This window comes from Camellia sinensis, chromosome 3 (assembly GCF_055761805.1).
Source record: "Camellia sinensis isolate YWXY chromosome 3, ASM5576180v1, whole genome shotgun sequence".
Classification (NCBI taxonomy): domain Eukaryota; kingdom Viridiplantae; phylum Streptophyta; class Magnoliopsida; order Ericales; family Theaceae; genus Camellia; species Camellia sinensis.
The window spans coordinates 76,330,381-76,347,291 of record NC_138963.1 but is presented as its reverse complement, the minus strand read 5'-3'; the positions used below and the strand labels follow the sequence as shown (position 1 = coordinate 76,347,291).

The 16,911-nt window shown below is 43.8% G+C and overlaps 1 protein-coding gene across 1 annotated transcript; it reads left to right on the top strand.

Annotated features, from left to right (window-relative positions):
• Positions 1 to 10,076: 10,076 nt before the first annotated feature.
• On the top strand, positions 10,077 to 10,823 carry LOC145821619 (uncharacterized). Its single transcript, XM_082918155.1, has one exon. It carries the CDS (start codon positions 10,077 to 10,079, stop codon positions 10,821 to 10,823), a length of 747 nt encoding a protein of 248 aa, XP_082774281.1.
• The last annotated feature ends 6,088 nt before the right edge of the window (positions 10,824 to 16,911 follow it).

Sequence of the window (16,911 nt, the reverse complement as noted above, 5' to 3'; positions counted from 1 at the left end):
CAACATCCAGAGAGCATGTCCTTAGACTTTGGCAGTCCTTAGAGGAGCAGGGCAGTGAAAAACAGAGGCAACAGTGCTATGGCAACGAGTTTCCGGGCAATATGGGTCAAGCATGCATCATTCGCGCATCCCAAGGCGGGGCCGTGGCCACCTTCCCTTTGCCTTTAATTTCTTAATTAAATAGGAATTCTGTAATAATTAATTAAGTAGTTAGTTATTTATTCGGACTGTAATATTTATTCAGTCCCTCTGAGTGAGGGCGTATTTGTAATAAGTGTGGGTGCGTGTGTGCATGTCTTCCAATCCCCACTTCTTTCTCCCTTTTACTTACCTGCTTTGATGGTTAGTATTAGGACATGTTTAATTTAGCATACCTTATGCTATGCATGCGTGCATCCATACATTTGTCTTACATGCACCGGGCTCGGCACATCATGCTAACTGCACTTGTATTCCAATTCCAAAGTTGAGTACTTGTTAATTGCAGCATTTCACATGCCACGTTTAGGATAGCCGAGCCTATCATAGTTGCATCTTGCATGTGTTGCATTAGTCATCTTAACATGAACTAGGATCATGCATATGATTACTAACTAGTTTCTGTTTTGGCTTGGAGTACTAGGTGAGCTTTTATGCTTTAGCATCCTTGCATGCGTGTGAGTGTTGCCATGACAGTATGATTACCATGAGGCTAGCTGCTTATGTGATATAACTGCTTGAATGCCTGTGGATGGAGGTTGAATTACCTAAATTGGAATAATGCATTAAAACCGTGAGTTTTAAGCCCACTAGATAGTGGCAAAACCATCTTTTCTAAAAGCCCACTTGAGGGTGGCAAAACCTGCATTTTAGCCTACTTACGAGTAGCAAACCATTTTCAAAACAAACATGCAATGTTTTGTTCCAATTTAGGCGATTTGGTCTATACTTGTTTGCTGTGCGCATAACATAGTAATTCTAGGCTAATAACCGGAATAAGAACACATAACGTTTTCAAAATTGGACATCATGGTTAGTAAAGGCCGATCTTCAGATCGGGCGAGAGGGGGTGCTCATAGCTGACCTTCCCCAATCGTACCCAAGTTCCCGAGCTGAGGCAACTTTGGTGATGACGGACACGTGACCTTTGGCACCGAGTCAGGGTTTCCTAAATTCCCCCAAAATAAAATATTTAGGTGGCGACTCTGTATCTGGCAAAGCAGTCTATGTTTGGTACTTCTTTTCAAAAATCTGTTTCTCAAAACGATTTGCCAGATTTGGACTCTTTGGTTCAGATTAAGAACCGTGACAATTTGAGAGTCCTGAACTGTAGTGACCCCCAAATGAACCGAACGGGACTCACCCTCCCGGGGCGTTCAGGTACGTCTACAGCCATGGTTTGTAAAGCTTAGACAACGGTATGTTCATGTGATTGGCATGAATTTTGCATTTATGGCATCGCCGTACAAAACCAATACAATCTTTCTCCATAGTTGACCAGTAATAACCTTGTCTGAGGATCTTCCGGGCTAGCATCACACCATTCATGTGCGCCCTGCACTCTTCTCAGTGGATAGCCTCTATAAGACGCTTTGATTTCTCTTCCTTCACACACAGCTTATGCATTCCTAGATGACCTCTTTTATACAGCTTACCCCCGTAGATAATAAATTGGACGGCCATATACCATATTCCCCATTTGTCCTTGGTATTTGCCCTTGGTGGATACATCTCCTTTTCTAAAAAATTCCAAATGTCGTAATACTAGGGGTTTTTATCTTGCACTTCATCTATTGCAGCAATAGTCTCATAGGACGGTGTGTATTTCTGTTCGATAATGATTTGGTGCATCTTTACTCCTAGCGGGATGTCTACCATAGAAGATAGAGTTGCCAAAGTATCAACGAACTTGTTGTTCTCTCTTAGTAGATACGTGAATGTCAACTTTTCAAACCTCGAAATCAGCATATCCAAGGTTTGATGGTAAACTTTCATCTTCTCTTCTTTGACTTTCTAGTCTCCATTTGTTTGAGAAACAACCAAGTTTGACTCCCCAATGACATCCAATCTTATTACCCCTAGTCCTAGGACAGCTTCCAAACCAACAATGCACGCTTCATATTCTGCTTCGTTGTTGGATACTTTGAACCAGAGCTTGAAAGCTAGGGGTATATGGGAATCATCGGGTGCTATCAGCAACACACCTATCCCATAACCGTACTAATTGGATGCTCCGTCAAAGCACATCGTCCAAGTTTTTTCTTCGACTTGCAGAATGTCTTCATCTGGGAACAAGTACTCCATTGCCTTACTCCTTCTATCGGGTGGTCTGCCAGAAATTCTGCTACAGCTCTTCCTTTAACAGACTTGCGCGTAACATATTTAAGATCAAATTCAGAGAGAAGAAGTATCTAACGAGCTAGCTTGCCTGTAAGTGCTGGTTTCTCAAAGAGATATTTGATGCGATCTAATCTCAAAACCAGGATTACAGAGTGAGCTAACAAGTAGTGCCTCAACTTCTCCCATACCAAGGCTAAGCAAACTTTCTCCAAGGGAGTGTAGCGGGTCTCGTAGTCTAGCATCTTCTTGCTCAAGTAATAGATCGCCTTCTCCACTTTATGTTCAGATTCTTGAGCTAACATGCACCCTATGGTTGAGTCCGTTACCGATAGATACAAAATCAAAGGCTTCCCCGGCTCTGGTGGTGACAACATAGGTAGACTCCGCAGGTATTGCTTAACCTACTCAAAGGCAAACTGACATCAATCGTCCCATTGGAATTTCTTTCCTTTCTTCAGGAGACCAAATAGTAGTTCACAAGTCAAGATTAATTTTGAAATAAACCGTCTTATGAATTACACTTTACCTAGAAAGCCACGCATCTCCTTTTCAGTCCTTGGTGGTGGCGTTTCTAGGATGGCCTTGATTTTGAAAGAATCTATCTCAATTCCTCTCTGCGTGATCAGGAAGCCTAGCATTTTCCCTGTCGTTACGCCGAAAGTGCATTTCTGCGGGTTTAACCTTAATATGTATTCCCTAATCCATTGAAAGAGTTTTTCCAGTGCTATGTAGTGGCCTTCTTGTTATTTAGACTTGACAATCATGTCGTCTACATACACCTCTACCTCTTTGTGGATCATATCATGCAGAATGGTGGTCACAGCCCTCTGATAGGTAGTCCCAGCATTTTTCAACCCAAACGGCATGACTCGGTAGCAATACGTACCCCATGGCGTGGTGAAAGCAATCTTTTCTCGGTCTTCTAGCGCCATTAGAATCTGGTTATACTCGGAAAACCCATCCATAAAGGAAAGCAACGCATGGCCAGCAGTGAAATCTACCAGCTCATCAATATTCGGCAATGAAAAATCATCCTTCGGACTCGCTTTGTTCAGGTCTTTGAAGTCAACGCAAACCCAAATTCTACCATCCTTCTTCGACACTAGGACAATATTAGCCAACCAAGTCGGATACTTGGATACTAATAAGAATCCTGTATCAATTTGCTTGGTGACCTCTTCCTTGATTTTCAGTGCCCAATCCGGATGAATTCTGCACAGCTTCTGCTTGACTAGTCGAGCCTCAGGGTCGAGAGGGATCCGGTATTGTACGATCTCAGGATCGATTCCAGGCATGTCTTCATAGGACCACGCAAAAACATCTTTGAAATTTTTTAATAAAGCGATTAACCGCTCGCCTTCTTCTGAAGACAACGTGGACCCAATTTGGACCAAGCATGGATCCTTCTCAGTACCCACATTAATGGTAATGATTTCATCAAAACAAGGCTTAGTAAACCTTTCCTCCTCTCGATTAATCAAGTTTTTCAAAGCCAGAGGAATTTTTTCCTCTTTGTTTTCGTAAAAATTCTGAAAATCTTGGTCAATGCAATAAATCAGCGGCACAGAAAAGCACACAGAATCCGCAGAGTTCTCATTCAAAAGGTCTAGATCTTCAGTTACAGACTCAAAAGAAAAGCTAAATGAAGACCTAGACAGGACTTTGGTATCCGGGTTACCACCCCTTAAAATACCAAACTTAGATCCCCCAGACTGACTTAAATCTGATCCCAACCCCACAAACTCAATGGAATCAGATTCTGGCTCATCACCCGACTCAGAATTGGAAAGGTAGCCTTCCTCCAACTGCCAAGTAAGACGCGGTGCCCTTAATGCATCCAGAATGCCACTGATTGGGTCCACACTCGGTTCTTCCTCGATCATGGAGATAGTAAAGTTATCTCCCAAGTTCTCTAGGTCGGCCACATGATCTGTTAGGAGACTGGCTAGTGCTGCCTTACTCCAGGCTTGCTGTTGTTTGAGTCATCTTCCATGCTCTGGTTGGCTTTGATGTTTAGTTCACCCATTTCCTCATCGTTGTCCTGTAACTGATGATCAAAGATGATCTTGAACCCGAGGACACATTCGTTGGAGGAATTTACCCAGGGCTCAAGAAAGCCACAAAAAGGGAAGTCCTCTCCCTCGCGAACAAAACGGCCATTCAGCGTCCCTTGGATTGGCCTATGGACAAGCTCATAATGTTTCCCAACTCTCTTGGCCTTAGCTCTACCCGTCATCTCTTCTCCCTTCCTTCTCCAGTCCTCTTTGGTGGGCACATAGCCCAATTCAATGGTATGTGGGTTGTGTGGCACCTCTGCCGATACTGCAACACCTTTCTATCCATTCTTTCCAAGTCTCATTCCCGAAACATGTCGAAGTTTGTTCATGAAGTATATGGACTGGGCATTGACGTACATGCCTTCGTCCGCGGCCAAAATTGTCTGCACTACCCGAGTTTTAGCCAAAGTGAATCCCAAGAGGAATACATCCTCGTCACCATGATTGATCTCTAGCACTGGTGTAGTCACCTCCGGAGGTGAATGGATGGATAAGTTCCCAAAAATAATTGTTATTCCTCCCCCATGAGGATACTTTAGCATTTGATGAAGGGTGGAGGACACAGCCTTTACGTGATGTAACTAAGGCCTCCCTAACAGCAGGTTAAAGGTAGTCGGCACATCCAGGACGTGAAACTCGATCTCTTGCTTAGTTGGACCCACTTGGACTCGTACTTTCACCATACCCATGACCTCTCGACTTATGTTGTCATATGACTGTATCACTTAGGCTGTGAGGATAAAATCTGCCGATTTAAGGCCAATTGCGTAGGCAGTACAGGACAGACAGACATTAATGGCAGAACCGGTATCTACTAGCACCACTGACACCCACTTCTCCCTACATTTCATAGAAATATATAATGGTTTGTTGTGGGCTGAGCCTTCCGGCAGCAGATCTTTGTCAGAGAAAGTGAGCGTTGGCTTGGCACCACCTGGAAAAACCAGGCCCACAAGTTGCTCGGGCATAGTATCAATGGACAATTTGGTCTTGTCCATTGTCAACAATACTGCCTGTCGGTGCACCCTTGAAACCATAAGGAGCCCCCAGATAAAGATATCAACTTGGATTTTCTTGAGCTGCTTCAGCACTAACTCTTCTTCTAGTTGCTTCTCCTTCTGTTTCTTGGTCTCTTTATCCTTTCCAGACACCTCTACTTAATCCACGTGAGGCGGCTTAAATACAGTCCACTGCGGGTAAGATGGTCTATCTCCTTTGCATACCAGGTATTGTCTGGGAGATAGCCTCCCCAATCTTTGTCAGTATGGGCCAAAATGCAAATCATTGTCGTCCCACCACTCGCCATCAGCTGCTGACAAACGGTTGTCCGGCTCCACTTGAACCATCTTCACAATACAAGTGCCCCCCTCAAGGCGACACATGGTTACAGTTTTTTGGCTGTCCTCCACTCTTTGTCTTTCAAACTGCCTCAATGCAGCTTCTTGTTCAGTATCTACAGTGTTCACAACTCCCATTTCTTGACTTGGGTTTCCCACAAATGTGCCCTCCGGCCGTTTTCCTTTCTCATCAACCTTCCCGGCTACTACAGCTACCTCTGCTTCCTTTCCCTCCGGTTTCATCCCAGTCTCTTCTTCTTTTTTTGGCTCATCACTCAACCATCCGGTGTTGTCAGTCGATCCATTCAGGTCGAACCACTCGATACGTACATCTCCCTAATCATGCTTATCGAAGAACTGCAGATTCTCTAAATCTTCTTCGAGATCTGCCAAATCATTCAACCCTTGGCTTAAGCCATCTGTTCTGACCACATCGATGTCTGCCAAGATTGGTAGCACCAATTTAGGCTTGGTTTGACTGGTTGGGGCAATATAGCAACTCGGATTATATGCCTTTTCAACCAAGTCCCCAAGACACTCCGACGATAGGCCAATACCTCCCTCTGAGGCCAGACCCTCATTTATCATGGGTATTGCCACCACATTGTGAGGCTCAGGTTGTGGTTTAAATGCACCTATCATGCATAGATCTATGCCCTCAAGAATGAACAGTATTGGTTTCAGTAGATGGAAGAGGGTAATATATACGCTGGGGTCATAAGAGATGGCCAATGTATGGATAAGGTTAAGGTTTCGGGGTGAGAGGACTTGATTATGGGCTGAGAGTGGATTTGTGGTTACATTTGGTTTCTGAGGTGGAGCGATAACTTTGTTGTCAATAAAATCCTGAATCTCATGATGCAAACGGTAGCACTGGTCAGTATCATGACCATGCTGCTGGTGAAAAGCATAGTACTTTGCAGGATTATGCTTGAGTGGAAGAGGGCCGGGAAGTGGGCAAGGTTTTAAGGATTTGAGGTGCTCTTTTTTTATCAACACTTGCATGGCTTTGGAAAGGGTCATGTATAGCTAGTTAATAGTCCTCTGGGGTTGGGTAGGGTTGGATGATGTTTGTGTTCCTGTATTGGCAAAGAGGTCAACAGTTTTTGTCATGGTGGCAACACTTACATCTGAAGGCCTCGCAGCTGTGCTACCACTGGCAGCATTGGAACTACGAACAAATGGCCTTTTTGTCAGCTCCTTCTCATCTATAATAAGCCTTTACTTCATGGCATCTTTGATTTGCACTCCCATTTCATGAAGTTCTATAAATGTAAACAACAGAAGCACAATCATTTTCTCCAACAACTTGTGTAGACACCCCATTTTTTACCGTCCTTAAGACTCAGACGTCATCGATTGAGCGCTCAGTGATGGTGCATGTTGTGCTCGTTTAGAGGTTTCGGAGTTTTGGCTGAGAGCCTTGCCTCCGGGCCTCTGAACTCTTTTGTGCTTTCCTCGGTTTGTGGACCGAACTTTGTTTCTATTCCCGGAGGGAGGGAGAGGTCTTGCAGACCATCTCTTTGTGGTCGTAGGCCACTTTTCCTGTTTGGAGACTAGTTTTCGATTTTTGGAGCATTTGGCCGCGCGCCTTGTCTCGGGACTGCTTAACATTCTCCATTTGGCGTGGTTTTTGAACCACACCTTGTTGCCTCTGCCTAGAGGAACACTGTGGTCCGGGAGACCACTTTTGTGGTTGCATACCACTTTTGGTGCTCGTCAGCTAGTTTTCGGGGCTTTCGGCTGCGTGCTTTGTCTCCCGATCTCTCGTCTTGCACCCGCTTTGGTTTGTTTTTGGGACAAACCTTGTTTTCCTTGTTTGGAAGGTGGTCCAAGGGTGGGAGACTAGTATTTCTCCTGGCCGACCACTTCTTCTTCTGCCAACCAATTTTCTGGTTGGACAACTGGCTTTCTTGGTCTTTGGGGCATTTTTTTTGGTCGGCCATCACACCACTGCATTGTTTTCATGCCCTGGACCCTCTCCCACCATGGCTGACCAGTTTTTGTCTTTGTGGACCACTTGAAGTGGTCGGCCGACCACTTAAAGTAGCAGGTCGACCACTTGAAGTGGTCGGCTACTTTTTGACACCTTTTTGGAGATATTTTCCTTTAGCAGCACAGCTAGAGGACATTAGGACCATCCTCCATACACGTGTATGGAAGGATTGCCTTGGTGCTTAGCTTCCTAGAAGCTTTGCCTTTCCTCTTCTATAAGAGGGAAGCTCCTTCTCCCTCCTCTAGGGTTAGAAAATCTGAGGGAAGAGGATAGATATAGTGTTATATCTATATTGCCTTGTTTGCTTCATTTTTGTGCTCAAAAGTGTAGATTAGTCTTAGTTTTGTGCACAAACACACACTTAAACACCTTGCTTGTGTTGCTAAGGCTCCTTGAGGTTGTTTTTGGTGTTCTTGGACTGGTTTAAGTTCAAAAAGGCTGCTGGAGTTGCAGTTATAAAGAGGGTCTTCAAGGGTGAGCTTTTGACCTTTAAATCCCCCTTTCTTGCTTAAGTTTTTAGCTTATCTTGCATGCTGTTTTAAGCTTAGCTCATAACTGATAAAAGTTCTATTTTTGTATGCTTGAAAAGTTTGTTTAAGATCACTTTTGTGTTTGGGGTTGTTTACCCCCTCTTAGGCCTTGTTTGGCCTTGTTTTTTAGCATTTTTTGTGAGCTTCAGGACCACTTTGTATTGGCCTTCTCACCACTGATGGATTTCAGTGGTGGGGACATGTCGACGTGCCCTTGGGCTTTGCTACTACAGTTCGGACTCATATGTCACGGTTTTGAATCTAATCCCGCAAAGTGCAATGCGAGACTGATAAATCACCAAAGAGTCCAAATTCGGCAAATCGTTTTGGAAAATTGATTTTTAAGAAAGAAGTGCCAAACATGGACTGTTTTTCCAGATCCAAAGTTGCCACCTAAATATTTATTTTGGAAAAATTTAGGAAACCTTGACTCGGTGCCTAAGGCCACGTGTCCGTCATCACCAAAGTTGCCTCGGCTCGAGAACTTGGGTACGATTGGGGAAGGTCATCTATGAGCACCCTCGCTCGCCCCATCAAAGATCGACCTGTACTAAGCATGATATCTTGTTTTTGAAAACACATGCGTTCTTATTCTGGTTAATTAGCTAGAATTAGTATGTGATGCGCACAACACACAAGTATAGACTGGATCGCCTAATATGGAATCAAGCATCACATATCCGTTTGTTTGAAAATGATTTGAAATTTGCCACTCGTGAGTAGACTAAAATGCGAATTTCAATGAATTGTCCCAATTCAAGTAATCCAACCTTCACCCACAGGCATTCAGGCAATTATATCACATAAGCAATTAGCCTCATGGCAAGCATGCTGTCATGTTAACACTCACACAGATGCAAGATGTTAAAGCATAAACACTCACAGTGTACTCCGAGCCAAAGTAAGAAACTAGTTAGAAATCATGCATGATCCTAGTTCATGTTAAAATGGCTAATGCATCACAAACAGAATGCAACTAGAATAGGCTCGGCTAATCTAATCTAAAATGGCATATGAGATGTGACAATTCGATACATGTATTCAACTTGGAATTGAAATACAATACAGTTAGTATGATGCGCCGAGCCCGGTGCATGCAATACAGATGAATGGATGCAAACATGCGAGCATAAGGATGCTAAATGAAACGTGCCCTAGAACTAACCATCGTAAGCGGTTAAGTAAAAGGGAGAAAGAAGTGGGGGTTAGAAGACATGCATCACACACACGCACGCTTATTACACAATTGCGCCCTCTCGACAGAGGGACCGAAAGAATAATACAAACTAACTAATTAACTAACTAATAAGCTAATTAATTAATTACACAACCAAATCAAAATAAATAACTATTTTAATTTATTAAAACACTGAAATGGCCTGGAGACGAGGGATGAATGCATGCTCAAACGGCTTCGCTTGGAAATCCATCAGCATGCTTTATGTTGCCTCTGTTTGCACTGCTCTGTACCTTTGAAAATTGTGCCAACTTCTGTGACACTTCTGAACCACGTTATGGACACTGTGGGAGGTCATCGACCAAAAGATAAGGCCATCGGCCAAAGTAATGGTGTCATCGACCACTAATAAGGCTCTCGGCCAGGAATAGTTAGCCGATCGGCACTGAACATGGTCGGTCGACCATTTATTCCTGCAGACTGCTCCTGTTGCTGCAGCAGAGGACAAACAGAGCATGGCAATGCATTTACAAGACAATGTTTGCACCACCACCCTCCCTATCATGTCATGAGCTCAAGGGAGTATAGTCCTCAACCCTCGGACCACCAATCACACATTTCAATGCATGATGGCCAAAGGAGCCAAGTGTGCAATTCAATATGGGATATAGGGCTCTGAAGCCGTACTTGGAGGATCTGGTCAGACAGGGTCACCTGAGAGACCTAGTAGATGAGGCCAGGATAAGGGAAGAGCATACAAGGCTACCCCAGGCATCGGCAGCACCACCTCCGCCACGGCCACCACAACAAGCAAATGGCCCTCTGGTGATCAATGTGATACACTTGAAGGTCAACGAGAATGATGTACAGGGGGAGACCCAGAGAGTAAGACACCTGCGATACGTGTATCAGGTCCAGCAAAAGAAGCCTATGATAAATGAGTATCAAGGGCCGATGGTTTCTTTTACTGAGGTAGACTTGGATATAGTGCAGTATCCACATAACGATGCCCTGGTGATAACACTAAAGATTGGAGAATGCCAGGTGAGGCGTATACTAGTTGATCAAGGCAGTTCCTGTGACATCATGTATGTTAGATGTTACAAGGAGCTTGGTCTTTACCCAGATGATCTAGATCAATCTGACAGCCCAATAGTTGGATTCAATGGGACGCCGACGTGGCCTTTTGGAGCCACGAATTTGGAGGTTCAGGCAAGCACCAAGAAGGTAAGCACAGAGTTTGCAGTGATTGACACCCCTTATCCTTACAATGTTATTTTAGGAAGACCGTGGTTGTACGTAATGAGTGTTGTTCCCTCAACGTTACACCAGCTGTTGAGATTCCCAACCGAACGAGGGATTGAGAAGGTCAGAGGGGATCAGGTGCAGGCAAAAATTGCTCCATAACAGTATAAAGTCCACTTACAACGTGTGAGAAACAAAGACAGTAGAAATTGAAGACGAGGACAGGAAGGTCCTAGATGATGTCCGCAAAGAACTAGTTGACAAGAGTGAAGAAGCTTTGAAGGAGATCTTGGTCAAAAAAGGTGAGGTCAAAAAAGGTGATGAAGAACGCTTCTTCCTTCTCGGCTCAGGCTTAGCCGAGGAGGAAGAAAAAGAGTTAGAGGTTTTCCTGTGAGCAAACATTGAAGTGGTTGCTTTGACGCCTTATGAGATATCTGGCATTGACCCCGAGGTCACTTGCCATAGGCTCAATGTGGACAGGTCAGTTAAGCTTGTCATCCAGAGAGCAAGGAGGCCGACCTTGTTACATGTGAAGGCAGTCGAGGAGGAGGTGGATAAGCTGCTGGAAGCCCAGGCCATTTGGGAAATGAACTACCCTACCTGGTTGTCCAGCACAGTGGTAATGAAAAAAAAGAACGGTAAGTGGAGGGTTTGTGTGGACTTCACAGCCTGAATGAGGCTTGCCCCAAGGACAGTTTCCCACTGCCTAAGATTGATCAATTAGTAGATGCCACTTCAGGGCATAGAAAAATGAGTTTCTTGGACGCATACAGAGGTTACCACCAGATAGCAATGTATGCTCCAAATGAAGAGAAGACGACATTCATCACCCTGAAAGGACTTTATTGTTACAGAGTGATGCCTTTCGGGTTAAAGAATGCATGAGCAACCTACCAGAGGTTAGTAACCAAGGTGTTCAAGCACCTGATCAGGAGGACTGTAGAGGTCTACATCGATGACATGGTCGTGAAGACCAAAGAACCTGGGAACCATTTGGCCAACTTACAGGCAATTTTTGATATCCTGAAAACATATCAGTTTCAGCTCAATGCTTCCAAATGTGCATTTGGAGTCAGATTCGGTAAGTTCCTAGGACACTTGGTGACCAGGAGGGGCACTGAAGCAAGCCCAGATCAGATCAGGGCCATTCTTGACTTAAAAAGCTCGACATCAACTAAGCAGGTCCAGATTCTGACCAGCAAGGCAGCAGCCTGAATAGATTTATTAGCCGAAGTTCTGATAAATGCATGCCCTTTTTTTCAATTGTTAAAGAAGACTATAGATTTTTTGTGGACAGAAGAGTGCGAAGCCACCTTGGCCAACTTAAAAAGGTACTTGACAACAGCTCAAATTTTGTCAACTCCAATACCTGAGGAAGAACTATTCATATACTTAGCGGTATCAGACCACGTTGTCAGCGTAGTGGTAATCCGCGAAGAGGAGGGGGAATAGATGGCAGTATATTATGTAAGCAAAACCCTGACAAGTGCAGAAACTAGGTACTTGCCCTTGGAGAAATTAACACTAGCCCTGGTGATGGCTTCCAAAAATTAAATCACTATTTCCAAGCCTACAAGATTGTGGTACTGACTAAGCATCCCCTAGAGTCCTTGTTGCAGCATGGAGATCTGACAGGTAAAGTAGCCAGATGGGCAGTGGTGCTGTGCCGATACGACTTGGAATTCAAGCCTATAACAGCAATCAAGGGCCAGGTTCTGGTCGACTTTGTGGCCGAGTTCACTCCTGGTGCTATCCCAAGGCGAGCTCCGATGAGCCAAGACTTAGGATGTCCAGGAAAGTAAGAAGAAACCCAACTGGGGCCAAAGAACCCCTCACCAACCAAACAGAAGAAGGCAGAGAAACCAAAGCCTTGCAATATTTACATCGGATACTCCTTCTGGATCTTCGTTAACAGCAACTCTAACCAGCAGGGAGCGGGGGTAGGAGTAGTGTTGGTATTGCCAGATGGACGAATGATTAAGCAGTCTATTTATTTGGGGTTCAAGGCCTCAAACGATGAAGCAGAGTATAAGGCACTGATTAGTGGAATGAGACTAGCAACAACAATGGAAGCCGATGAGGTGGTAGTTTTTTGTGACTCCCAACTCATTGTAAATCAAGTAACATGCGAGTATGCAGCCAGAAATGAGAAAATGATAGCATATGTCAAGGAGGTTGTCAGGCTGCTAACACTGTTTAAAAATTGCCAGCTATAGCAGGTTAGCCGAGATGATAACAGTCATGCCGATGCCCTGACAAACTTGGCTAGTGCAATAAAATCAGGGGAACCAAGGACAATCATGGTTATTATTTGACAAGACCAAGTGTAGAACCTCTAATAACAGAGTACGAAGCAATGTGCGTGGAAATGGGTCCTAGTTGGATGGACGCCTTAGTTGTGTTTCTCAGAGATGGCAGGCTGCCAACAGACAAGAAGGAAGCATACAAAATTAGATTAAAGTCAGCCAGGTTTTGTCTGTCAGCAGAAAACCATCTGTACAGAAGATCCTTCACTGGACCTCTACTTCAGTGTGTGCACCCCTCTCAGCTAGAGGACTTTTATATGAGATCCATAAAGGAGTTTGTGGAAGCCATGCAGGGGGCATGTCTCTTGCCCACAGAGCCATATCCTAGAGATACTGGTGACCATACATGCAAAAGAATGCCGAAGCCTATGTGAGGAAGTGTGAGAAGTGTCAAAGGTTTACACCTTTGATACATCAGCCAGCAACAAATCTAAATCCAGTGTCCAGTCCTAGGCCGCTTGCCCAGTGGGGCATGGACCTAATGGGACCACTGCCCCAGGCAATTGGACATAGAAAGTTCTTACTAGTAGCCACAGACTACTTTACAAAGTGGATAGAAGCTGAACCTCTTGCGAAGATTCGAGATATTGATATGAAGAACTTCATCTGGAATAACATAATAACCAGGTTTGGGATCCCAAGGGCCATTATAGTAGACAATGGCACTCAGTTTGATAGTAAGCTGATTAAGAGCTTTTGTGCAAAGTACAAGATTAAGAACTATTACTCTACTCCTAGTTTTCCCTAGAGTAATGGTTAAACAGAATTATCCAACAAGACCATCCTGGATGGGATCAAAAAGAGGCTGGAAGTAGCCAAGGAAAAATGGGTGGAAGAATTGCCCAATGTGTTGTGGGTATATCGGACTACGCCGAGAAGATTAACTAGAGAGTCTCATTTTGCTATGGCGTATGGCACTGAAGCAGTCATCCCACCAGAAGTTGGTATCCCTGAAATCAGAACCCAGGAAGTGGAGTATGGAACCAATGAGACATTCCTTGCCCGAGATCTAGATCTGTTAGAAGAAAGAAGAGAGATAATAGCAATTCAGCTGCGGGCATACCAATAGCAGCTTGCTCGGGCTCATAATAAGAAAGTCAACCAAAGGGAGTTCAAGGTTGGGGACCTCGTCCTTAGAAAAGTTGTCGGCAATAAAAAGGATCCCAAGAAAGGCAAGCTTGGCCCAAACTGTGAAGGACCATATCGTATCATCTCAGTTGCCGGTAATGGGGCATATCAACTTGAAGACAGTGATGGCAAGGAGTTGCCAAGACCTTAGAACACTTGCAATTTGAAGTTTTTTTTACCATTAGTTTTTATTTTTTGAGATTTATGTAATGATTTTATTAGCCGAATTTTTTATAAAATGCTAGCTTGATTTTATTTTCATATATTATTGTTGACACTTGTGCGATAGGACTGGAAAAGTCTTATAACGATGTTCCCATGGTGAACATGACGAATAATTTAGACTTATCACATGGTAGAGGTGACTTATACTTACCATATGATAGGGTTAAACTAAGTTGGTGATATTTCTGAATGAAACATGACGAATAACTTACACTTATCACATGGTAGAGTTGAATTATACTTACCATATGATAGAGTTGAACTAAGTTGGTGATGTTTCCGAATGAAACATGACGAGTAACTTAGACTTGCCATATGGTAGAGTTGCACTCAACTTGCCTATGGTAGAGTTGAACTAAGTTGACGATATTTACGAATGAAACATGACAAGTAACTTAGACTTGCCATAACGACAGAGTTGAACTAAGTTTGATCTAGTCAGATTAATAGAAATACCAAGATAGAAAAAACCTCGGCTAAAATGTGCTTGAATCAGACTTCGGCAAAAATTAGAGATACATGCTTAATGTGAACATAAGTGGTACTCAGGTTCACATTAGGGGGTAGGAAGCAGGAATAAGGAATATGCTTGACACTTGTAGAAATTTTTTAGAAGAATTTACAAGTTGGAGTCAGCCGAGGTATCCAAATAGGGGACACTCGAAGTGTTTGTTACCCGAGATCACCAACCAGATCGTCAAACCTAGAAATTTTGAAAGGGTGAAATCTTGATAAAAGACAGCAAATACAAGTAAGGAAGCAATACTTGTTGAAAGTTATTCAAAGAAATTTTTATAAAGTGCCCGTTGGCCGAGATCACATTAAAAGGTGAAACTCTGAGGTAAGTTGGTCTGAGATGACCAACTAAGGATGCACCCGAGACAAAATGGATCCGAGGTGATACATGTTAAATTTGCTCTAACCTGAAGTGATTACACAATTAAGGTGTACGTGGAAGAATTGTAATCAATATTCTAAAGTATGGAAACATGTAAGGCATAGAAGAAAAGCAGTAACATATATGAACAGAAGTAGTTAAACACTCAGACAAAAATAAAGCATGCATCAAGGAGAAAACTTGTTCAAATATAGAGTAGATGGCACATCGGCCAAAATAAAACTGACATTGTTCAATCGACTAAAAGGTTACAACTGTTCAAGGAAAAAGTACAAGGAAGGAAAAATTCTAAGTGTTATGATCTCAGAGGTTTTCAACAGACTGTCCTGCTTCGGCAGTTGACGGTGTTTCAGCCTCGACAAACAGTTAGGCGGGCTTCTCAACAATCTTCTCAGCCTTGATCTCGGCGACGATTTCGCGAAGGGTCTCATCAAGACTCTTCTCGGCCTTCGAATTTGGCTTTTTGGGAGAGCCACTTTTTGGAACCTTCTCCTCCTCCTCATCCTGAGTCAAGTCTAAGACTTGATCATTCAAAAAAGGGGACTTGGTCTAAGCAGTAACCTTCTCTTCTTCGTTAGCCTCCTCAGCGTCGGCCTCCTCCTATTCGGCCTCAACGTCCGATCCTTTGGGAGTTAGAGGGAAAGACACACTGAGTTGGTTAATATCTCAGAGAGGAGAATCCATTGAGACAGAAAGTTTGTTAAGTGTTGCCGTCCAGTGGAGATAAAATCCTCAGTTGCAGGCTTGGTTGACTTGGGCTTTATAGGCATCATGCACGTTGGCTTGGCCTTCTCATCAGCCGCCTTAGTCACTAGGGGGCTTTGGAAATTTTGGCCTCGGCCTATTTGGCTTTAGCCTCGACCTTGAGAACCTCGGCCATAGCTTTAGCTGCCTCAGCCTTCTCTTCGGCCTGGTCTTGCGCATGTTTGGCAGTCTTGGCCTGATCTAGTAGAACCTTCATTTTGGCCTCAGCATTGTTGAGAGAGGCAAGGAAGCCAACAGCTTCTTGGGTCTTGTGGACCAGCTCTTTCTTGAAAGCTTCAGGTTTCGTTGCAAAGGAGTGAGTATGTTGAATGGCCTAGAAGGAAATGAACAAACAAGTTAGTAAAAATTACTTAAGTGCAAACAGAAAACCAAAATGGAAAATTACAACTATTGAAGACTTACTAAGACAGAATGTTATATCATCAGTGCAAAGTTTTCATATTCAATGGTCTCGGTCATACGATTTAGATCAGTTGGCAGGATTACGGAGGTGGAGAGAGCAATGCTGACCTCAATACTGTCAATGGCACTTTCATTAGCTCTCATCAGTCAATCCCCAACCATAATCGTAGGAGTCCAAAGCTCATCGACTCGGAAAACACCCGGGCTCACTGCACCTTCAGACCTCGGCTTCTTCGACCGAATAACATTGGTGAGCTCAGCCTTGGCGGGCCTTTTCTCATAAACAGGCTATCTCTTCTCAGCCTCGACCAATTTCGAAATTGACATTGTGTTTTCTGAGTCAGTAGGAATTTGTGTTATTGTGGCCTTTGCCTTGGCTCTTTTAACCTGTTTGGGTTTTGGATTGGGTTGGGATTGAGATGGGGAAGAAGATTGAACTGTGACCACTTCTGGTAAGTCGGCTAGGAGATCTTCAAACAATAGCTTTATTGCGATCCATGTTGTCAGTGGTTGCAACAACGATAAC

Bases quoted from the DNA above. Each gene is read 5' to 3' on its own strand.
- LOC145821619 (XM_082918155.1), top strand. From the start codon at position 10,077: ATGGGATATAGGGCTCTGAAGCCGTACTTGGAGGATCTGGTCAGACAG.